Here is a 25220-nt window from a genome sequence, read left to right as displayed (position 1 = left end):
CCATTTGTTGCCTTGGAAGGTGCATTAAAGCTTGGAGAAGGAAGAAGGAACTTGGAGGAGCAAGAAGGGACCATAGATCTGGGATTGTGAGTTCATTCTAAGCATTTGGAGGTAATAAACTAGTTCCTGGACCCTTTTTGCACCTAGATCTATGTGTGGTTGTTGGGGCTTTTTAGCCATAATGTTATTATTTTGAGTTAGAAGCCAGATCTGAAGTTGCTACTTCAGATCTAAGCATATTATGGTCTTGAGAAGCATAAAGTAGCAGCCCTTGAGTTGATTATGGAGCCTCCTTGCCTTAAACCCTAGTTTGTGGTGTATTTTGCCTAGATCTCCTTCTCTACACGTAAAGTTTGCAACTTTACGTGAGGAATGGGCTTGGGAAGGGTAGATCTACAGTTTGGAGTCCATGCATGACTCAAAAGTCCTCTGCATGTATGGAGATCTGAATGGACTCGGTGAGTCCTTTGAGTGGACTCGGGGAGTAGCATGAAGATTTGGAGAAACTCGACGAGTGGGATGAACAGCTCGTCGAGTCAGATGAAGTTGGTCAGGAACTCGGCGAGTTAGATGAACAACTCGGCAAGTCTATTGAAGGTTGTCTTGGACTCGGCGACTCTGTTCTTGGACTCGGCGAGTCAGGTCGCGAAAACCCCAAACCCTTCGAGTTGAGACTCGAATCAGTGAGTCGAATGGAGACTCGGTGAGTTGGACAGGTCAGGACTCGGAAATCGGTAGACTCGGCGAGTCATGGACTGACTCGGCGAGTCGAGTTGCGAATAGAAGGACTCATAACATATAAACTCGGCGAGTCAATAAGGTGACTCGGCGAGTAGGGTTGACCTGGAAGGTTGACTTTGACCAGGACTTTGACCTTGACCAGAGTTGATTTGATTGTCTTTCGGGGGTCAGTTAGACTCAGTGTTGCATTGACATTGGTAACTCGGGGAGCGAGTGGAGCAGGAGTTCAGAGAGTTGTCGGGCAGCAGCTAGTGGGCTCATCAGCCAATTCAGCCAGTGCAGGTGAGTTTCCCTTTGTATGAATGGGTCTACGGCCACAATGTGGGCCCATGTAGTTATGAGTAGAAGACCCGGGGATTAGCCCTAGGCACAGTATGCTAGTATGATATTCGGGATGAGGTCCAATGACAGAGGGCGGGTGCCCAAGGAATGGTTATGTGATAGTTTATACTTGTTGTCTGCGTGATACTTGTATGTGCCTTGTAGGGAGGTGAGTGTGGGCGAGGTCCTGTGTCTCACCAATTGCAGAGTGTGGATGGTGTTCCGCACCTCATTAGCAGCAGTTCGGGAGCGAGGCCCAAGTTAGAGAAAGAGTGAGTGTGGGCTGGGCCCGTATCTCACTATCAGTAGGAGCATGGATGGGGTTCCATGACTCATCAGTAGAGTTCGGTTGTTAGGACCGGAGGGTAGTCAGACGCCCCAGAAACATCTGACAGCATGTGATGATATGTTTATATGTTGGCAAGTTATGTTATATGTGATAGTGGTAGTAGGAGGGGGAATAGTCCCCAAGTTCGGTCGTTAGGACCGAAGGGTAGATCGGACACCCCAGATATGTCTGATAATATGTTATGTTATGATATTTGTGATAGTAGCTGAGTGTGGGCAAGGCCCGTATCTCAAAGATAGCGGAGTGTGGGCGAGGCCCGTACCTCCATGAGTGTGGGCGAGGCTCGTATCTCCTAGCTGATTAGTATATGATTGTATATACTTGTATATTATGAGTTAGCGGTTAAGTGTGGGCAAGGCCCGTATCTCTCCGAGAGTGGAGTGTGGGCTAGGCCCGTATCTCCCAGATAGTAGAGTGTGGGTGAGGCCCGTATCTCTCGGCTAGCGAAGTGTGGGCAGGGCCTGTATCTTCACGAGTGTGGGCGAGGCCCGTATCTCCCGGCTAGCGAAGTGTGGGCAGGGCCCGTATCTTCACGAGTGTGGGCGAGGCCCATAACTCCTAGCTGAATGTTGTATGTTATATGCTTGCATGGTATGTGGTAGGGTGGGGAACTCACTAAGCTTCGTGCTTACGGTTTTCAGTTTTGGTTTCAGGTACTTCCGGTAGCAGAGGGAAGAGCTCGGGGTGATCGCATGGCACACACCATAGTTTAGACAGCCTGGGAATGTTTACTCTGATAACGAACATGTATTTTGGAAACTAATACTCTGTTTATGTTTGAAATGATGAATTTGCTTAAAGTAATGTTTTATTAAAAGAAATTTTTAGTCTGAAATTTTGGGACGTTACACCCACTCAATTGGTTTTGTGAATACTTGGGTGAAAACTGGAACGTTTGATTGTTCACCGTCAATTCATTGTAGGTGTTGGATTTTGGGTTTCACTTAGCACGTGGTGAAACAAAACTAAGATCATTAACACATATGTTGTGTAACCGTAAACCTCAGTGGTAAATTTTGAGAGTCTCAAGGGTTACAAGTGTGAAATGAAATATGATGGAGAAAGGAGTTGAGGTGGTTAAAGAACCGAAAGTACCTCTGCTATGCGAAAGTGACCAAGCAGTTAACTCTTGACTATATATGGGAAGAGTAAGGTAGCTCGTGATTTAAGTGATTTTATTAGCCTGATTGGAAGAATCAATTTGTATATACCGAATCATTAAAGCTTCACTTGAAGTCTTTAAGGCTTCGGTCAACATGCAGCAGCATGCTTCTAGGGACACTTAGCTAATACAATGATAGAGAGAGTTATACCTGCCCCAGCTCCACCATTGGAAGTTGTCCATGAGTCCTTTCAATGTGATATTTTTGGTATTTTGATTTTATTTGTGAAAAAGAAGAACGAATAAAACTAAACACAAAATAAAATATTTTTGATCAATTTGATTTTTCTAAAAACTAACAATAAAAAAAGAAAAAATATATATATATTTTTGGATTTTATGAATTTTCTGAAAAGAAATAAAAACAGAAAAGAAAAGAATTTTGGATTTTATGAAAAAGAAAAGAAAAACATAAAATTAATTGAGAAAAGACATACATAGTATACAAAAATTATACAACCGAAACTTCACCTTTGGAGTGATGAAGCGAACTGGACCGAGCGTTCGGTTCATTTCGGTTCCCGAAAAATTGGGAACCGAAATAGACCGAGCGTTCGCTCTAATTCGCTTGCCTACTTTTAATGAGGCGAAATTGGTTTTGGTACTGATTCAGCTTCCATCATTCCTAAGCCTTGGAGTATTTTATTAAAGTTTTCTTCAGGTAAGGCTTTCGTGAAAACGTTAGCTGATTGATCAGCGGATCGAACAAAGTGGATTTCAATGTTACCATCTTCTACGTGATCCTTGATGAAATGGTACCTCAGTGCTATATGTTTCGTTTTGGAGTGTTGCACTGGGTTGTGACAAATCTGAATAGCGCTTTCTGAGTCACAATAGAGGGGAATTTTCTTCATATTTAGTCCATAGTCCCTAAGTTGACTTTGAATCCATATAACCTGTGGAGTGCAAGATGTTGCGGCGATGTATTCAGCTTCGGCCGTAGAAAGAGACACATACATTTGTTTCTTGGATTGCCAGCTAACGAGTTTTCCGTCAAGGAATTGACACCCGCCAGTTGTGCTCTTTCGGTCTAGACCACATCCTCCCATATCAGCATCAGAGAATGCTTGAACAAAGAAGCCAGTTTTTACTAGGTACCAAAGACCGAGAGACGAGGTTCGCTTCAAATACCTAATGATATTTTTCACAGCCACCATATGAGGTTCATGTGTATTAGCTTGGAACTTGGCACGATAGTAGACATAAAACATAATGTCAAGTCTACTAGTTGTTAGATACATAAGAGACCCTATAATCTGACGATAGAGTGTCATATCAGCAGCTCAGATATGGTGTTAACTTTATTTTGAATGTCATTGGAACATTTACTTTAGAATCTCCCATCATACTGAACTTCACTAGTAGAGTCATTGTGTAAGCCTCCTGATTAATGAATATGCCTTTGGATCCCTGTCTTATGTTCAGTCCAAGGAAAAAGTTAATTGGACCCATTAAGCTCATCTCAAACTTAGTCTCCATCAACTTCTAGAATTCAACCGTTAAGCTAGGATTCGTAGAACCGAAGATGATGTCATCGACATAAATTTAAACGATCATTAGGTGTTCACCCTCTTTCTTGCGAAAGAAGGTTGGGTCAACTGAACCTTGTTTGAATTTAGACAAATTTAGAAAGCGAGTTAGTGTTTCATACCAAGCGAGTTAGTGTTTCCTAAGCCTTGGAGTTAGTGTTTCTCCCCCTAGAAAGGCAAATGAGATTGATTTGGTAAGGACGAACCCTCCCCCTCGAATGTGGTGCGGTCGTTTGTGGGTTCGCTTGGACCTTGAGGTTCGCTTAGACCTTGAGGTTCGCTTGGACCTTGAGGTTCATTATCTATAGCTTTTGCAGCTTCATTGATTATCTTCTTTAGGTTGTCAACCTTGTTATCAGCGGCTTTCGCTTCAGATAGAGTTGCATTCTCCGGTTCATCAAAGAGCAGCATGTACTCTTCAAACAAATTTGACATAGGAGTCATGACGTGACCTGTTTGTGGAAAGATCTCCTCCATTGGACTTTCGGTGGATTGAAGTTTCTTCATGTAATTGTCATCAAAAGTGACATAATAGGTTTCTTCTATCATCTTTGATCTTTTATTCAGAACCCTATATGCCTTGGAGGTAAGAGAGTATCCAAGAAAAATCCCTTCGTCTGCCTTCACATTGAACTTGCTTTGGTTCTCTTTAGAATTAAAGATAAAGCACCTAGAACCGAAGATATGAAAGAATTTAACATTAGGATTGCAATTATTTAGAATTTCATATGGTGTGATAGAAAATCGCTTATTGAGAAAGGATCGGTTCTGGGTATAGCAGGCAGCTGCAATCGCATCAGACCAGAAGTACATAGGTAAAGAAGCAAAGCTGAGTATGGTTCGGGCCGCTTCACACAACGAACGATTTAGTCGTTCAACTACACCATTTTGTTGTGGAGTACAGGGAGCAGATAAGTTGTGAGACACTCCCTTTTCAGTAAGAAAATATTCAAACTCTTGGTTTTTGAATTCCAACTTGTTGTCAATTCGGACATTTCTAACCACCTTTCGCAGTTGAAGCTCCACTTGCTTTATAAAGTTTTTGAGCTTTGGAGTTGCCACTGATTTCTGTTTAAGAAAGAAAACCCAGGTGAAACGTAAAAAATCATCAATTATTACAAGAATGTACTTACTACCACCGATACTTTCTATGGCCGACGTACCACACAGATCGATGTGTAGAAGCTCAAGAGGTTTGATGATCTTTGTTTTAACACATGTAGGATGACTCTTCCAGCTTTGCTTTCCCATTTCGCATGCAGCGCACAAATGTTCCTTGTCAAACATTAGAAGTAGCAGACCTCGCACATGATCACTAAGAACTAGCTTGTTGATGTCTTTGAAGTTAAGGTGCAAGAGTCGCCGATGCCATAGCCAGCTTTCATCAGAAGGAGCTTTCGTTAAAAGACATATAGCAGGCCTCCCTCGTATTGGGTTCAGATTTAATGGATACATTTCGCCTTTGCGCTGGGACTTCAACAAAATTGTCTTTGTTTTCTTTTCAATGATCTCGGATCCTTCATCATCAAATGAGACCTTTAGGCCAGTTCCTACAACCAATTGCGAGACACTTATGAGATTATGTTGCAATCCTTCCACGTAGGCCACCTTTCAAATGGAAAATCTCCGTTCGTGATCATTCCATAGCCTTTTATTGTGCCATATGAGTTATTTCCATACTTGACACATCCACCATCTTTTAGAGCTCTAAACACCCTCAGTTCTTCCCTTCTCCCAATCATGTGACGCGAGTAGCCACTATCAATATACCATTTGTCGTCGAACTGATCGTCACGAATAACCTGCAAAAAATCAAGCAGATTTAGGAACCCAAAATTGCTTGGGTCCACGTGAGCTTTTTACAGGACAGGGAATAGCAATAGAAAGATCAACCAAGTATGTTCATTTTATTAAAGTGGTTTCGTCTTTCCTTTTGATGGTGAAAACTTTAATTTTATTGGCTTTTCGATTTGTTTGAATCAGACTATGGAATTTTATTTTGATTCATAACAAACTTGTCTTCTTGTTTCCTAGAGTTAGTTGTCGTCTTCTTCGTTTGTGTTTCGTATTCTTAGACAAGCTTTCCTTTTCCCTTGACATCCTTGTGAGGATGTTGTTTTGGTTGAGAATGAGGAGGATGGGATTTGGGACCGAAGCTTGTCTTTCGGTTCTTGTCACTACTAGATTTGGGATCAAAACTGCTTCTTCCGTTCGTCTGTCTACAAGATTGGCAGTAAGTGCATGGATCAGAGTTTCCCTTTGATCTTTCTTTCGCCTTGAAATTGAACGCCTTTTCTGTGTGAACATAATTCGAGTTTTGGGATTGCCAAAATTGCTTCCTTTCATTGAGATTCTTTTGATATCTCCTGTTTCGCTGGCTTTTTTGTTCAGCAAGTTGCTTTTGAGACTTGTGAATGTTTACTTTCAGCTTCGGTCTCTCAGCATGAGTTTCACTCCTTAATGAAGAGGTTTCGCTCGCCACTTTCGCAGGTTCGCTTGGAATCTCTTTGGTACCACTTGTGCTTGGTACATCAAAGCTTGCAGGCTTGTTGAGTGGTTCTGCCACATATCTGCCTTTAACTCTCCATGAGGTTCTCTCTGATAAACCAACATTCTCATCTGCATTTTCAATTGGAGCAGAACAAAAATAATTATCAAAGCCGCCTGCGTGTCTTTGTTTACTATGGCTGTAAGTTCGGTTGTTTGTTTCTAAGTGACCCCTGTTGTGGTGTATACCTGATTTGGTACAGTTTGTATCTTTTGACATACCACAGCCTTCTGTTTCAGATCTTGGGACATTCGAGCGAACTCAACCAAATTTTCAGATATATGACCTTTGGTAGGTTCGGTTCCGCTTTTGACAAATTCAGAACAGTCGACTTCATCCTCTACAGATATGTCCCTCAAATCACTGTCCTTATCAAATTCAAAAGTGTTTTCCACATTTTTTTTTGTTTTCTGAACTCAACTTGGCATTCAATGAGTCAAATTCCTGCATGGTTTCGGTCTTGACTTTCAATTTATCGTTTTTGTCCAAAAGGTTTTTAAGCATGTCCTTATGGTCTTTGGACTTAATAAAGGACTCGATTTTGTCCAGACCGATCTTATAGGCGTTAGAAATTTCATATGAAGAAACAATAGATTCACAGTTAAGACCATCAACATCGACTTCGTCCTCTTTTAATTCTAGGAAGGGAAAAATCATTTTATGAATCTTTTTACCGATCTCACAATCTAAATGCAATTGAGTGATATTAGTATATAAACGTTTAGCAATCAAGCAAAAAATGTTTCTTTGTTTCAAAAGCTTCAAATTATCATGTTGCAAATAAATCACTTCATCTTTTAGCCTAACTAACTCCACTTCCTTCTTCTCTATCCACATCCTTCTCTCCTCACTCTTGGAAGATACCCTGCTGAGTTGATCAGTTAGGTTAGAATTTGCTAGGTGATTTTGTTTTAGACTACCACTTAAACTAGAAAACTCAAATTTTAATTCGTTTAATTCCTTTTCATAGTTTGTGAGTGGTATTTTTAGTGATTCAAGAATGGATTGTACCTTCTTGATTAACTGATCGCATTCGTTGATCTGCTCACCCATCGGTTTGGCAACGAAGCACTTGTCTTCACTTTCCTTCGCATCTTCACCTCCACCATCGGTTGTGTATCATCTCATTTGTGACACTCCAGTAGTCACCATTAAACACCTTCCAGCAAACTCAATGTTATCTTCCTTCGCCACAAAAACCTTGCCATGTGTGGGCTTGCGAACTTCTTCGTCTTCAAAGTCTGTAGACCAGACTTCTACGCCTTCGAACTCATCATCAACAATGTTTTCCTGCACAATTAAAGCATTCATAGAATTGCTAATGGTTTTCTTCTTTATTTCTTCCAGTTTGCGCAGGTGATACGCTTCATCATCTTCTCCATCCTTCTTCTCGAACAATTTTCTCAACATATAATCTTTGGCAAAGTGATTTTTGCTATGACAGAAATTATAATCATATCCAGAGTCACCTACAAGCTTGCTCTCCTTCTTTGCTTCTTCTTGTTGAGGAACATTTTTAATCTCCTCTTTCACTTTTTCAAAACTATAGCTCCCTTGCCAGTTTCGGTTCTTGGAGGTAGGAAACTTTTTACGAGCAAACTTCTTGGGATTAGAGACCATCAATGCATATTCTTCGTTTTTCAGATCACATTCAGAAAGATCCAACTCTTCTTCTTCTTCAGCCACGCTCTTGCCCTTTGAGAGAAGGGCCAAAGATCCCATACTAGAAACCACATTCATCTCCTTAGTCACAACGCTTTCATGTGATTTGAGTATTCCCACAAGCTTCGCCAACAAATAGGTTTTGAACTATTCATGAGCTTGTACAGTTGAAACCACCTCCATCCATTCGGGTCTCAGGCCATTCATGAAAGTGACCTTCTGCTCGATTACCTCTCTACCAATTCCATGCTTGATCATCTTGCTGAGAAGATGATTGAAATGATCAAACGTTTGAATAAGTTTCTCTTCGGGCTTTTGCTTGAAGTCACCGAACTCAGAGAGCAACAGAGTTTGTATTGAGTGCTCTAAATCTTCATCTGTAGAATATAGCTCCTTAAGCCTATCCTAGATTTGTTTAGCTGTTATGCATGTACTAACTAGACGAAATGCATCAGATTATAAGGCAAATATGATCATCCTCATAGCTTTGATGTTGCTCATCAGTTTGTTCTTTTCGTCTTGAGGAACTTTCTCTACGTCAATCATAAGCTGATTGTATTCCTTTTGCGTCTTGATGATTTTACTCGTTCCAAAATGAGCGAACGGACCCACGGTGATCGCCTCCCATATTAGATACCCATTTTCCTCTGAAAGAAGAACATAGTCCTCAAAGTGATGCATCCAGACTTCATAATCATGAGTGTATAAAATCGAGATTCTCGTGATAGATCCGATACTGTTGGATATGTTGATGGGGTTTGATTGAGAGTCGTCGTGTGACATGATGATTCAGTTTGATAACCTGCCAAGAATCATACTAGTAAACTGAGTTAGGGTAAGATCGAGATCTAAGAGCTGCATCAATAACAAAATGACGGCTCTAATGAAAACGATGATAGTGGAAACCCTAAAACCTTATTCAACAGAAGAGATGTGTATGGATTACACAGTCTCCTGCTTTGATACCAATTGATGAGTTGAAAACTCTATTAAGATCGTTTAGATTCTTAGCAAGTAAATCAGAAAGTAATTAAAAGTATGAACACACAATGAATCAAACAAGTGTTGAATGACTGAATCTGCAACACCTTAGAAGAGTTCGACTAAGAACTACTGTAGAGGTGTGCTAGGGTTACAGTACAATGAAAGAGATAATAATCAAGAAGCGTACTAATGACGATGCATGCATGCACCATAAATACTAAACCCTAATAACAAAAACACGGTTGGACAGGCCCAAACCGTGATAATATTGGACCGAATACAAAAGCCCAATGACACAACTCCTAGACTCAAGTCTAACCCCCCCAAATCAATAAAAAAATATTCAAACCTTCAACATATAAACATTATCAAATCAAGGGCGTAATTGTCCTAAATTTGAAGTTAAAAGGGTATAATAACCCATAATACCAAGTCAAAGGGTATACTAACCCAAAATCCATAGTTAATGGCTTATTGCCCATAAGTCATAACCCAAAGTTAAAACTTCAACATACTCAAATAAGCCAACAAATCCGATATAAGCTAATAATGGTTAACTAACAAGATCAATAAGCTTTAAACCTTAAACATAATCAAATAGAAAAATCAAACAACAAATTGTTTCAATAGTGAAATATTAAACATCTACCCCAATCCAGTGTCAACCTCAATAGTCCAATCTCATCTTTGATGGTTATTTAGGACTCGTGTATGAATGACTGTATTCCAAACATACATACCCCAAACCTACTCAACTTTAAAACAAGGTGACTTATAAACCATCACACAAGCACAACCCAGAGGGGTAGATAACTTCACTTGTGAATAATGAGGATTATCTAGAAATATACTCACGGTCAATGTAATTGTCAAGTCCTATATGGATATCATAAGTGACACCTACAAATTCCCAACCTAAATGAATGCATATAAGAATGCCAAAATATTTTTCAAAAGCTTAATCTTTTCAAACAATCAAAACATATTTCCAAAAATAACTTTCATGCAATTTACAAACAATACATATAATAGGCATTTAACACATAAGGAAAATTATATAAATCAAATCAATCAAAACAACAAAGTATATAAGGACATGTACTCCCCGTAAAATCACAGCAACAAATTTTGATGTTAATTCAGTAACTTTAAAGCTAAAATGGTCTCTTTATCACTTCCTAATGATATATTTAAGGTGTTACTAAAATGATCAAAATACCCTTGAGAGGGTGCCTAATTTTCTTAGTCTCATTTTGCTTGTTATAACCATATATGGAAGTTTCGGAAACAATTGGAGGTCAAGTGTTTACAGATCACGCTTTAAAAATCAATTTTGAACATTATAAAAGGTTACATGGTCATGTAACTTATTCTTTGGTATTTACACATCTATGTAAATTTACACATGACAACCTAAAATTTGAGTTTTTACTATTAAGGAATGTACTTGGCTCCCATTACTCCCAAACTTCACCAATGAGCCTAATAAATTAAATAAATCTTAATATCATTATTTAATCTTGATAAGCTTCTAAACATCTTATTAAACCATGGAATGCTCGATTCCTAATGGATTCATGGGTTAAAATTTATGATTTCATAGTTGTTACAACTCAACTTTAATTTTAATCTTCAAAGTCATTTCCAACCAAACCAATCATCATTAATCCAATTTCCACATGATCTAGTGCTTCTATTCCTATTAATTTCCATCATTACATGATTCAAACACATTGACCATATCTTCAAAAGCTCATAGTTTACCATGGAAGCCTAACTCAACTTTATACCTAAATGGTGAAACTCATGGTGATTGATGATTATCCAACTTAAGAATTTTTTTTAATAAGTTAAACAAAGTTAATTTAGTCATCAAAATAAATCAAACTAAGTCACACATGATTCCACCATGGATGGAGCTTCCAAAACCTCAAATCCTCATCAAACTCCACAACAATCATTTACGGTTAGATTCCATGGAGTTTAGGAGTTTGGATGATGGGAACATCACTAAAATAAACTACAAACATCTTATAGGAGTATAATTTTGGATTTGGAACCAAAGTAAACCCTAGATCCAATTTCGAGTTAGAAATAAGAAAACTATACCTAAAATGTCTTGGTAATTATCTTTAGCTCTAACCTTCTTCTTAATCTTCAAACCATAGCCTTAGATCACACTATAGAGGCTTCAAATCATAATTTTCAACCATAGATATCATTTCTAAATTGTTTAGGAGAAATAAGAGATAAGAGAGTTAAATAGCTTTTTATTTCAAGTCCACATCTCAACTTAACCATTAGAATTTTTAAGTTCAAACTTTGGCCACCATTAAATAACCCACTGCCAAACACTTTTCATCTTGACATAATAAGTCTTACCCCACTATAGGCATAACAAAAATGGTCCAACTTACTTAATTTGGTTGATTCACCTAGTCAAACCATCTTTTATAAAGTTTTCACCATCATACCCTACTTTCATAATGTTCTCCAATTTGATTGTAATAATCTTTTAAGTGAATTCCTAACATTGAATATATCAATGATAATTAAATTAACTAAATTTTATTTTATTCAATTATTATCATTTCTTTTTATTTTCTAAGATTTTTATTTTCACATAACAGTAAAAACGTTTATGTCAAAATCAAAATGTTGCAATTTAATCGAAAAAATAAAGTTTTACTGATTAAATCAAAAATATGTCATAATAAAATGTCTTTCTTTATAAAACAATAGCCATGTCTACTATTTTTATATTAGAAATATACAAGTAAAAGAAAATCGATGGAAGTTAGGGCATCCAACTTAGGGCATCCACAATACATTAAACTTCAAAGAGTTCAATAGATTGTCACGTCATCTTTCTACAATCCATACAACTTTATCATTTTTTCCCTATAATGCATTGAACTCTATAAAGTTCAATAGAACGTTACAAAACGTACGTTATAGTAAATATTTAAGAATTAAAAAGTTTCATTTTTCTCATTGAAGAGTTCAATGGTCATTGAACTCCAAATTCATTGAATGTCAATGTGAGATCTTACAATGGTAGAGTTTCATTCATTGAATGACACGTAGACTTGTCACCTCATTCAACTATCTCATTAAATTCACCATTGTGGATGCTCTTATAAAAAGACAAGTAAAAATCGATGAAACTTACCAAAAAAAAGTCAAAATAGTTATATTTTAAAAGAAATTTATGATCTAATTTAAATAAAAATATTATGTTTAGCTATTATTTAATGTTACTCTTATTTTTTATGAAAATATTGAAATTATAAAATAAAAGTAGTTGTAATTTCCTATGTTTGTAATTGTTCTCGATTTAACTTCCCTTGTACTGTTTCTTTGGCGCTTAGATGGCTAGTTTCAGGCTTTCTTTATATATCATATTTGCCATTTCCAAAAATAAAATAAAAATAGTTTAAATGAGGACTTATATGATCTAATACTTTGAACTCTACCATGTCTAGTTTCAGGCTTTCTTTAATGAGAACAACTCAAATCGTCTAACAGCCTACATTGTCTCGACTGCTTGGAGCAAGCTATTTGTATGGGAAGCTTTGTCAATAAATTTTAAGTTTGTGGATTTTTATCTAGATTTCGGATAGATGATTATGTATTAATATTTTGTTAATTTGGAACTTTCTTACAAATGTCACAACCCACATATTTTCTTAAGAACGTTGCTTTCTATTTTGTGTCTGAAACAATAATGTTCCTCGGGATGGATGAAATGGAGGCGATTTGCCTTCGACTAACCTACGATTTACCACCATGACCAATACCAAAAAATATGGAGCCTTGGCATGTTGAAGGAGCCATTGATCCCCTTCTACTCCCTCCCTCCCTCTATGTGGTTGTGGTTCTTATGAGCATTTAGATTTTAGGGTTAATTTATTGTTTCCTTTTTAATGCTTTGGGCTTCCAAATATCTATCTACCCTAATAAATAAGAATGATTTTGCCACATGTCATTCTCTCATTCAATTGCTCACATGTCATTTTGTGGTTATTTTGAATTAACTTTTATTCCACATGTAATTTTGTGGTTTTTCTATTTTATCAAATTTCATATGATATTTAAATTTAATAATAAATGCATATAAATTTCATTAATAAACTTTCCTTATAATTTCAAAATTACTAAAATAAAATCTCATTAATTTTCTTTGGTTATTTATCTAAATTATTTGTTTAAATTTAAAAGAGAAAAAAACACTTTAATTTTAATAATTCAATATTTTTTTTTCTTATAAATTCAAATTTTTGAAATTTTTATACATATGTAATTGTTTTAAATATACCCATGTAATACATAGGGCTTACACCTAGTTGGTTTATTATATGGGATTAATTGTCTTAATTTTTTGATTTAACAAAAAAAAACACCTTGATATTTTACAATGAACAAACATAAATAAAAGTCTTCACATAACTATCTAACAAACAGGTAACCTTTTTATCACATTAAGTTATTAGTTTTAATAAATAGGTTAGTATCTTGTTTCATGAAACACAACTTCATTATATGAGCTTACTTAGATTAATGTTGTTTATTTTAATGAAATGTTATTTTAATTACTCATAGTGATCAAGTTTTTGTGAAAGTACATTTAATAAATTTAAATTATGAATATATCATTACTTTTTGTATTTTAGCATGCAGAGGTAAATCAAAAGTATTAATTTATTAGATGTACAACTCTTTATACACGATGTACAAATTAAAAACCTTGTACTTAATTTCGCTCATTAAATGAAAATTGTCTGCAACAACTTTAATGCTAACATTTAATGATGTTAACTTCCTTCCTTCTTAAGCATGATGATCCGCACACGTCATGCCTAATATCCATATCTATATTATTTTAAAATTTTATAGTCAAACTTTGACTTTTAGAATGACAAATAAACCCTTCCTTTAAGCAAAAGAAAATAGAAAACAAAAACTAAAATTACAAATTTTGCTTTAGTGGAGTACTTTGGTTATACAAACTAAATATTCGAAGACGTGATAATAGGATTAAACGAGGAGTAATACCATTTATAGCTGGAAAGCTAATTGTTAGTTATGAACTAATATGGTTTGTAAAAACTAAAAATACCTTATAAGTTAGATTGCAACGTAAAACTAAATAAATTGACATTTATATATATATATATATATATATATATATATATATATATATATATATATATATATATATATATATATATATATATATATATAACTAAAAAGTAGATAAAATTAAAGACATATTTAGAATATTTTTGAAAAAACTCCATAAATTATTTGAAAATAGTCTATCAACAACAGCTTATAAACTAGTTCGTAAGCTAAAATAAATTACTTTTTTATGATTTTACCAAACAATAAATTCTAATATACTAACTTATTTTTGCCAAAAGGCATAAAAACCTATTAATTTATGTGTGGGAGTATTTAAATATATGTACAAGTCCAATCAAAATTTTGAATAGTCGGTTTTTAGACACATGTTGATTACTAATTTTATAGTTTTGAAATATTCAGATTATTTAAAATCTGAATTAAATATTTTAAGTTTAATACTTACTTGGAAATGATTAACTAAAGCATAATCTAAACCAAAAATAACAATGTCTTTTGGGCATGTGATATCTAATGGTCTGGGCATATTAAGGTGTTGGGCCTATATAAAGTATTGGGCTTATTTCAATATTGGGAAAATCTAAGAGGCTTTGAGCCTTAATTATAGGACCTTCGTATCATATATATTTGATCATTGGATTAGAATTGTCATTAAATATTTTTCTTAAGGAGGCTAAATGTGAAAATATTTTCAACTTGGGTGAGTTCAGAACAAACCCTAAGTTAAGGGACTAAGTATGAACATTGAGGAAACTTATGAAGTCTTCAACCCTAAAGGCTAAAGCTTGTTCCCCAATCATTTCATAAATGTATTTGAGAGTTTGATCACGGAAAGAATCACGAATTTAAAATTAGATTTACTGAAACTCAGTGTTACAATTCTACAAAGTAACAGATAGCTAAAATCTGCATTGTCTGATGCTAAAAATATTATGAACTTACCCTTTTGTATCCACTTTGATTTTCCAATTATGAGATGTTCGTGGCCCTGTCACAATGCCATCATAATATTTGGAATCAAGCTTTTGTTTGTTCCAATCTTTGATGAATTCTGCAAATAGTTTACGTGCAGATTCTGAAGAAAGATCTGAGAAGAACATGTCTTTCTCATCTTTGAGCCATGTGGCAAATTCATTGTTTTTGGAGAAGTAATCAGCGTCTGAAAGCTCCTTGAAATTTGATATCTGAAAACATTCAGTCAAAAGCTTCTTCATATACTTGAAGTTCAATAACTTTCTGCTAAAAACTTTTGAATTAAGACAATTGAACAGGACTCACCACACGACGTTCATGCTTGTGGTGTTTACTTTTGTGTTTGTGCTTCCCTTCTGAATAAATGTTAGAACAATTGAGAAACAGTAATCAGCTTGTTGTTCAAATTAAAGGGATTATTGGCAAGATACCAATTGCACAAGAACAAAGGTATCAGATTCATCAGAAAGCTAAAAATTGGGTATCGTATCTTCGTGAATGGAAAACAGAATGCGCAGACAGACAGACGAAAATCCCTAATCGCACTAAGTAGCTTGATTCTGTATCTAATCGCATCGAGAGTGTTTATACTAAGACGATACTCGATAACAAATTAAACCCTAGCTTTCCTCCATTTCAGAAACAAATCAACAATTGAACTAAAACTGGATGTAAGCTCATGATGTAGCGAAGCGTACCTTTTGTACTTGAAGATTTATGCGATTTGTGCTTCCTATCGGAGTCTCTCTCTTTCTTATCACTCTTTGTTTCTGAACTTCTACGCCTTTTGTTCTTCCCTTCATCTACAAAACACGAGTATCCGCATCAATTCGTATTGAAAACTGTATAAACACAGAAATATGATAACGAAGATAATGAACAAGAACCTTCCGACGAGAACTCAGCCGGAGACCTCTTCTTTTTCGACTTCCGATCGGTACCCATGTTGGACTCGTCGTCCAAAATCGAACATTTTTAAAGCGTTCATTGTTCATATACATCTAAACATTACTGTGATATTGCCGACTATGGCCCCTTATCTTTCGAACTTGTCAAATTGCACCCATTAAAAGTTCGAATATTTATGTAAAATGGAATTCTTAAGTGGGTTTTGTTTTGGATCAAGTGAGATTTCAGATTTCCATTTAATTATAAATAAATAAATAAAGGTTCATCGTAAAAACTTGTAAATGGAGAACTAGGGTTCATTAAAATTAGCAGCTATTAGCACAAAGTTTAGCTTTTATTTGATACAAAAGTAACTATAATCTTTTAAACATATAAAATTACAAAAGATATTTTGTAAAATATAAAATACAAATGTATTTTTCGAAAGGCAAATATAGTAATTTCTTGATTAATAAGTAGGAGTTTTTTTGTTAAACACCACATGATGCGCAGTGGCAGAGCTTCAATATTTCATTTGGGGGCGAAAACATAATTTGTATAAAAATTGGTCAACAGGGGGCATAGTCAAAATTTTATATTTTTTGGACTAAATATGTATAAAGTTAAAGCATAGGGACTATTAATGCCAAAAAAATCAGGGGGGCCCACAAACCCCCCCCCCCCCCCCCCCCCCTAGCCCTTGAAAAGATCCGCCCATGATGATGCGGCTTCTGCCATCGAACAATTTTTTTTTTTTTTGAGCTTTTCTTTCAAAAGCTAGAATCTAAAACGTCACAAAAGGTTCATGTGGAGCACACCCTTAATGTCGATTTTGTAGATATGCAAAAAATTTCAAGTACCTTTTATTCGGTTTAACCATATAAAAATCGTAAGAAGTTAACTATTTGCTACACTAAATTTATATGTTAGGGAAAATTTCATGTATACCCTTGTTAAATAACAAAATATCGTATTTATCCAGCTTAAAACCTAAATATCGTATTTGTGCTTCTTGACTTTCAAAATATCATATTTGCCCAAATTTATTTTTTGAATATTTTTTAAAATCTTTTAATCACTTCAAGTATTTATAATCAATTTAACTTAAAGTTTAAAGGCTAATTGACCAACTTGCCCATTGATCTTAAACCCTTTTCCTGATTACGTAATGGAAGCTACGACTATGATCTGCACCAACTAAAACCAGCTTCATCCAATGTCGCCATCAACAGCATTTGTACAACAAAGAAGCGGGAAGATGGGAATTAAAGTCGGATCAAGTAATTGAACGTGAAACATAGACTGATGTTGTCAATTTTGATAATCGATCAAACAATTCTGATTCATAACATTTTGATTGGAATTTCATATTATAAAATTTTGATTGAAAGTTCTGATTTTTGATTACTCAACTAGTAATTAAGTAGATCGATGTTTTTCATCTTGAACTATAACCTATGCGTTTTCTGTTGTTACTGATTCTAAAATCCAATCATTTGGCTACAATGTTCCACTTATCTTCCTAATTTCCAGACAAATTACTATTATCATTTGTTCTTGAAATAAGTTAATCGGTTCACCTACTAGATTATCCTTGCATCTTGAACCAAAAACATAATTATTTCTAGAATTAGGTACCATATGAACCATAACCAAGCATGAAGTACCATTGTAAGAAGTGAAAAGGAACCCAAACATCATATGTAGACAAGAAGAAAAGCACATAACTTATTAAAAACCAAAACGAAATTTGCCAAACTAGGGCTTAAAATTACATCTATGAAAGTAAATGATCAAGAAATTGATCCTCTCAATTGAGGTGTGATAGACCCTTGTTGAATCTATCGCATACTAACAAAATCACTTGATAATATTAAGATAATTCCCAGTCATTCGAGAGGAAATGGGCTCTCCAAAAGAACAAAGTTCTAGTTCATAAAAATTCTTAGCTATCTAAACATTAACCCCTGACGGGTATATATACTAGACATGACCAAGGAAAGATACTCCAAAAGGAGTGGTCCCTCAAACAAATAAGGAACAAAGATAGTGCTCCCAAAATAACCAATAACAGATAAACAAAAAAAAAACAAAAGGACAAAACTACCCCTGGACCCCAAAACAGAAAATAAAAAGACTCAAATAAAGCAATTAAGCTAAAAGCATTTCAGAACTGAGTTGGGGCTTATCAAGGTGGTTAAGGAAGGAATTTACGCCATGTATGTGGAAAAGGTTTCAAACATGAAAACCCATTTTGATAAGAGTAAAATCAAAGGCCACCGACAATTTGTTGGTAGTTAATCGATGTGGTTAAGAAACGAACTTCACCTTATAGAAAAATTGGGAAGTCTGGTTGTTGGTGTCACCTTTATTCCTCCTTCTGATAAATACCTGGTAATTGATCAATTGGTTTCTTGATATTGAACAAAGGGAAAAGGCGTAGTTTGAAGCCTGCATGAATTCAGTGATACAGTACTTGATTTCCAAGGTTAGTGGTAACTTGGTCATGTGAAAATGGTTGTAATATTCAAGGACAATATGGTCAATTTATATTTTTGTTTTATATATAATAATTATAAAACACAATATTTGATTATAAATTATTAAAAAATAAGATTTTGGATAAATATGATATTTTAAAGGTTAACAAGGGCAAATATGATATTTAGGTTTTAAGCTGGGCAAATTTTGTTGTTTAACAGGGATATACAAGAAATTTTTCCTATATGTTAATAATGTAAGACATGGCTTTTGTTTTGAGTTTAGTGATGCAAAACCAAATAGATCCTTTCACCAACACATAAGTTCTTCAAGATAGTCAACAAGTACATAACGGTTCTAGTCAAAGTCAAACACAGCTTAATCCATTAAATTTCTGACACCTGGAAATCTTTTAACTTGAAGAAAACTTAAAATCCCAATACAAACACAAATAACTATTCCACCTCTTGAAGATAGTCTTCGATTTGAGCTGCAGTTAAGACTCTACAAAAAATAAAATTACAAAATTATTACAAGCTAACTTAACAAGATGTTAATAGTCAGATTCATTATTATAATGCAAAATTATAAAACTACCTGAATGTTTTGTCTGCCTCAATCACACCAATCTCAATATTTTTTCCAGAAATTTGTCCTTCAAATCTGAAATACATATTAAAGGACAAAACTTAGGTGTTGTTTGTTTTTTAACTTAAGGGATACGGAGCTTAATGCATACAGATATATAAGGTTGTTTTTTTACATAATACAAACAGAATAACTTAATGGATTAAGTGAAAGATTTGGCCACTTTATGTATTAAGACCCTTCCTATTACAAGATTGGCCTACTTTTGTTTTTCAATGCAAGCTCACAAAAGGGTAAAATAGTCATTTACTCCAATTCAAACAAAAAAAAAAAGAAACAGACTTTGTATATACAGTTTTTAACTTAATACAGTATGAACAACTTATAAAAGAATGTATCAAAAAAAACACTTTAAACTCCTATAATTTTACAAATTCGCCCTCGTTTTTTCCTTCAACTTTCTATATTACTTTCTCAAATGTTTTCTAATCATTAAGTAAAATTCAAGATGCTTTGCTTACCCCTCCTTCAATGTTAAAATAGCTGTGTGTATGGCATCCTCAAGCTCCATATCATCAGTGTACCTACAATTCAAAAATATTTACAGTTATTAATAATAACAATTTTGTTGCTTCATATTTTCTTCACATTTCCAAATGTCTATGAAAAATTAAGGATTCTCACAATCATAATAAGTTAGTAACACACCTCTTTTCAAGAAATGTTTTTGCATTAGACACATTCTTTCCCATGGCAGAAGCTTTCCATGAGAAATATGAACCTGAGGGGTCCACCTGCATCAAATACATTTCCACACAAAATACACCATTTAAAAAAATGTTAATATATAAAAGAATAATGTAACCAATTTACATACCTGATATAGTTGAGGACCTTTGTCATCATAACCAGCAACAAGGAGTGAAACACCAAAAGGCCTTACACCACTACACAAAGAACCATATGTTAAAAGCTGAATGTAAGAGTTCCACTTAAAATATGGAATATTTAGTAAGTAATTATTATAAAAAAATAAAAATAAAAACTTATTTTTCACCATCAAAAAGGGTAAGAAAAACAAACTTACCCAGATTGAGTAAACTCTTGCATAACAGCAGCAGTTTCCCTTACAAGTTGTGTAACAGGGATTGGCTCCTGCAAATATCATATCAAACAAAAATTCAAATTTAAAAGGCTTAGAAATTGCTGAAGATTATCTAAAAAATAAAACTAAGGAGCTGTTCCTTTTTTTCCCATTAAGTCCAGTATGAATGTATAGTTGTCCAAATTAAGTGCTTAACCCATTAAGTAAAAAAGAAACAGCCCTAAAAGTGTGAATGGGACAATAAGCGTACTTTGTATAGTCGATGGTATTGTTCTGCTTGCTTCCTGCTCTTCCTGACTAGAACTCTAGAATCAGGCCCCATGCCACTGGAAATGAAAATAAAATGCAATTTAAAACATGTATAATAATCATAGCTGCTATTCTGCATAAAAATGTTTGGTTTGAATTTTTGAAACCTTACCTATATACAACTCCAATGTTAGGAGTCAAAATCTGAATCTTTTGCACCTGAAATCAACAAAACAATATATCAGATACAGTACAAATATTTAAGAAGTAAAAGTGAAAATTGAAGTGGATTTGATATTTTGCTTTGTATTAGAATGCTACAGTTTAACAACTAATGCTTTGGATATATAATTTGTAATTACCGATGTCTCATCGACTAAGATTGATGGGAGCTTCTTTTCAGTTGCAATTACAACTCCATTTGAAGCTGCAATAAGCATTTGAACAGGTAAGATTTGATAAATAAATCAAAATATGCAACAATAATTACTGTGACAGCGATAACTATGATGTTCTATAAGTTGTTAATAGCTATTAAAACTAATAAGGACCAAAAAAAAAAATCATGAAACTGGAGTTACCTTTTATCCCCAATGAAGTTTGCCCAGAGCCAACAGCTGTGAGGGCATGTTCAATCTGAACAAGCTTTCCAGAAGGGCTGCAACAACAGATAAAACCAGATAAATTTTCCTAGATACATATGTGTCCATACATACCATCTAATGTATAAAAATACAGGTTTGGAAACTCAGATTTCATGGTTTTAAATTGGAATACAAGAAACGTCATTTTAATTTTTAAGCATATACAAATCCGAGGTTAGTGTATATCTGAGATTAGTGGACTAGAGAATAAACTCGATTATACCTGAAAGTAGTAAGAGAGAACGAGTACTGACTGTCACCCATGTCGTATAGAATATCAGTGAAAGACCCTGCATAGTGCAAATCGTAAATGACTATCGATCAAAAACTCTCTGGCTGATGATAAACCCTAAATTCAAAATCATGTATCTCGTAAAGGGTAAAGGTTAACGATAAATTCACAGACAACAGTGATCATTTACACGAAATGTTAGGGTATACTGCACTCAAAAGGAAGATGATGGCTAGCAAGTGTAACAGAAAACTTTGGATCTGAAATTCATGAAAGATGCTTGATCGTGCTTGTACATGAATCAATGAATGGGCATATAAACATTACGTACCTGTGGAGCAAATTAGGATTCGGGATGTGAAAAATATGCCTAAGAATTTTCGATGTGGTGATCTTGAGTGACGATTTTTGGACCGATGGAGATTATGAAGGTGAAGAAGGGTTCCTTGTTGGCTTGGAGGGAAAGAAAGACCTAAAAGAAGTAGACAATGAGAACTCCGTTTTATTTTCAATTATTTAAGGGCCAAAAAATTAAATTTTAGCAATAGTTTTTATGCAATGTTTTAAAACCCGGTTTTTTAGTTGAATCGGTATATTGACCAGTTTTCGGTACAGTCGGTTTAACCGGTTCGACCGCCGGGTGAACCGGTTTCTATATTTTTCATGTTTTTTTCTATTTTCCTACACATACATACATATAGAAATTAGGAATTTGATGTTTACAAGTTCAAACATTAAAAATACACATAAAAATAAGTTGTAGATGAATCCAAAAACATTAAAATAACACATAACCATAAGTTTTAGTATTTTACATCAATATATATACGTTAAAAAGAAAATAAAGTATAATACCGAAACGAAATATAGTTTTTGATGAATACAAAAACCTCAAAAGAATTTATAACTTTTACCATATGTTTTTTTTAAAGAAAACTAAATAGATTTAAAAAAAATCACCAATGTTTATTATGTAAATGGTTCTTTTTCATGTGTTTTTATTCGGTTTAACCGGTTCAACCGGTTTTTTATAAAAACCGGCCGGTTCAATCTAGTTCAGAAATCAATATAAAACCGGTGATAGTTGAACCGCTCTCTCTCCCGGTTCCCAGTCCAACCGGTTCGACCGGCCGGTTCAAACCGGTTTTTAAAACATTGGTTTTATGAATCAATCATATCAAAAATAATTTAGCAGATGATAAACTAAAATCACTAGTAAATTATTAAATAAAAATTCTTACATTAAAAATATGGATGAATATTATCAATAAAATTAAATTATAATTATTTTAATAAAATAAATAAATGCTTATCTCAAACTATATAATATTAATTATTATTACTAACGTAAACCACAACCTTATGATCTTCTAAACTTTCGAACCTACCCGTATAAACTCCCTATTTACAAAAAAAAAAAATCAGTTTCTAATTTCCTCCGCTTCTTCTTCCCCACGTTCGGCTAACCCTCTTCTCCTTCGATTGCTCACCTTCCGTTTTATTAGCAACTAGGTGTAAGACCCGTGTACTACACGGGTTTTATTAAAAATAAATATTTAATATCAATATTCAAACATTAAATTTAATATCAATATTTAATATCAATATTAATTTTAGAGCTCTCATTAATTATGACATTTATTACATTATAATATATCATTCTTTTTCAAGGAAGCATTTATTTCTCTCAATATTGTAACTGAAATAAGTTATGATATGTGAACAAATTAGAAAATTACATGTGGAAATAAATAAATTCTAAAAATCTATTAAAATGTCATGTGTCCAAATAAATGAGGTAATGACATGTGGCAGAAAATGAGTTTTATTTATTAATATAGATTAACTGGTGATCCGGACAACTGCCCACGTTTCCCTGGTCTCTCGGAACTCTGTATATATAAATAGAGCTCCATTGGCATTTGGAGCAGACATCTACGTTCTTGTTCAATTTCATGTTTAATCTCTCTCCCTCTCAAACCTTAACAAAAAGAAAATCGTCTTCTTTTGTAGGTCTCTACTCCCCAAATATTTCTGAGACGTTGATATTGGTTTTAGTATATTCGTTTATGGTTGTTTTTATTTCAGTCTTGCCCGTTTATGAAATGTTTAATATGATTTGCTATTGAGTCACAGAGAGAGAAGGCAAAAGTTGATTGGTAGCGATGGTGGAGAAATCAGGTGAATCTGTTTATAATTAACTATGTTTACGTTTTGATGTCTCTTTATGGTGCTCATGGAGTTATTCTTTTACTTCTATTTCATTCGAAATATCACCTCCTCTTAAAATTGATTTAGGTTATTAGATTCCTCAATTTAGGGATTCTCTTTTTCCTTCCTATTTGATGTGGTTGATTTTGTTTTCGGTTATTGATTTTGTTGTTGTTGGTCATTATTTTTTAGGTTAATAGATATGGATGCATTAACAAAAAGAGGGTGGAAGTCGACAATCCTCAGAGTATTTTTCCATTCTTTGTTCTTCCAAACAAATAGACTTTGTGTTATGCAAAGATTGAAGCCTTCAGCCATCATTGACTTCAAATAGGCTTTGGTGTCTTTGTAAGGGTTGTTCTTCAAGTGACAGGCTATTTCATTTGTTCATTTTAGAACATTATTAATTTGCCTTGATTTCATGAAAATATTGCAAGCTTTTTGGTGAATTTAGATAAAGCTTTTGGAAAAATTGCAAGCTTTTTGTGAAATAGTCGAAAATTTGGACTTTTTTATTGTAAGAGGAATACATGATTTCAATCGATTAACCTTAGCAGGCTATGTTATTCTTAGAGCTCAATATTTTGGTTAGTTTTGTTCACCTGGAAGCTAGCAGCCCCAACCCTTATACCAGACCATAAATCACACCATCGGTAACAATTTGTTATGTTTATTTGGTTCACGATCTTCTTTTTTGACAATATGTTTACCTTTGACATAATATATGATGTATTATATTAAGAGAGTATACAACATCTTGTAGTAGCTCGAGACTAGATTAATTTATATATTTTAGTTGTCTATTGATAAGTAAATAATTATTATTTATGTTCAGTGTTCCGGGGCCATTGAACTGATTTTTTGGTGTTGTATATGATTCACCATACAACCATACAACCAAAAACATATATGCTTACTACAACTTGAAACCTCCATCTTATAAAATGGTAATTCTCTTTGTTATCTTTTCTCTCTCCTCCCTATTATCTTTCCCATTTGCTACCCATAGATTTCATGTTCTACTCTTTACAGTATGCTCTAGAGCCATATATAAGCCAGAGGACTCTTGAGGTGCATTGCGGAAAGCACCATCGTGGTTATGTGGAAATTTTGAACAAGTATCTATGTATTGTATGGATACACAATGGATGAATTGATCAGAGTGACATATAATAATGGGAATCCATTGCTAGAATTCAATGTTGCTACTTAGGTTTGAACAACTCATGAGCTCTATTCCTGTTTTGGAAAATGTTTGGAATCATGATTTCTTGTGGGATTTTGTAGGTCTGGAATCATGATTACTTGCACAACCTCTTCTAAGTTTGGATATATATATATATATATATATATATATATATATATAAGGTATGAAGATCTCTCTCTCTGTCACACACATATTCACACAC

At 34.3% G+C, this 25220-nt stretch overlaps 3 protein-coding genes across 3 annotated transcripts; all 3 read right to left on the bottom strand.

Annotated features, from left to right (window-relative positions):
- Nucleotides 1-7220: 7220 nt before the first annotated feature.
- Nucleotides 7221-9342, bottom strand: LOC122195119 (uncharacterized). Its single transcript, XM_042896640.1, has 2 exons — nucleotides 7662-9342; nucleotides 7221-7515 (listed from the first exon to the last, which is right to left on the bottom strand). Exon 1 carries the CDS (start codon nucleotides 8388-8390, stop codon nucleotides 7770-7772), a length of 621 nt encoding a protein of 206 aa, XP_042752574.1. The 5' UTR covers nucleotides 8391-9342; the 3' UTR covers nucleotides 7221-7515; nucleotides 7662-7769.
- Nucleotides 9343-15275: 5933 nt separating this feature from the next.
- Nucleotides 15276-16449, bottom strand: LOC111884975 (style cell-cycle inhibitor 1-A). The gene is made up of 4 exons (XM_023881283.2): nucleotides 16301-16449; nucleotides 16112-16216; nucleotides 15720-15769; nucleotides 15276-15625 (listed from the first exon to the last, which is right to left on the bottom strand). Exons 1-4 carry the CDS (start codon nucleotides 16356-16358, stop codon nucleotides 15380-15382), a joined length of 459 nt encoding a protein of 152 aa, XP_023737051.1. The 5' UTR covers nucleotides 16359-16449; the 3' UTR covers nucleotides 15276-15379.
- A 2621-nt stretch (nucleotides 16450-19070) lies between these two features.
- LOC111884972 (proteasome subunit alpha type-2-A) lies at nucleotides 19071-22091 on the bottom strand. The gene is made up of 12 exons (XM_023881280.3): nucleotides 21932-22091; nucleotides 21592-21658; nucleotides 21306-21382; nucleotides 21087-21151; nucleotides 20897-20943; nucleotides 20726-20801; nucleotides 20458-20525; nucleotides 20248-20317; nucleotides 20079-20164; nucleotides 19892-19954; nucleotides 19380-19445; nucleotides 19071-19286 (listed from the first exon to the last, which is right to left on the bottom strand). Exons 2-12 carry the CDS (start codon nucleotides 21630-21632, stop codon nucleotides 19238-19240), a joined length of 708 nt encoding a protein of 235 aa, XP_023737048.1. The 5' UTR covers nucleotides 21633-21658; nucleotides 21932-22091; the 3' UTR covers nucleotides 19071-19237.
- Between the last annotated feature and the right edge of the window lie 3129 nt (nucleotides 22092-25220).

The sequence above is a fragment of the Lactuca sativa genome, chromosome 7 (assembly GCF_002870075.4).
Source record: "Lactuca sativa cultivar Salinas chromosome 7, Lsat_Salinas_v11, whole genome shotgun sequence".
Classification (NCBI taxonomy): domain Eukaryota; kingdom Viridiplantae; phylum Streptophyta; class Magnoliopsida; order Asterales; family Asteraceae; genus Lactuca; species Lactuca sativa.
Note: the sequence above shows the minus strand (reverse complement) of the source record. Positions and strands in the feature narration are given on the sequence as shown.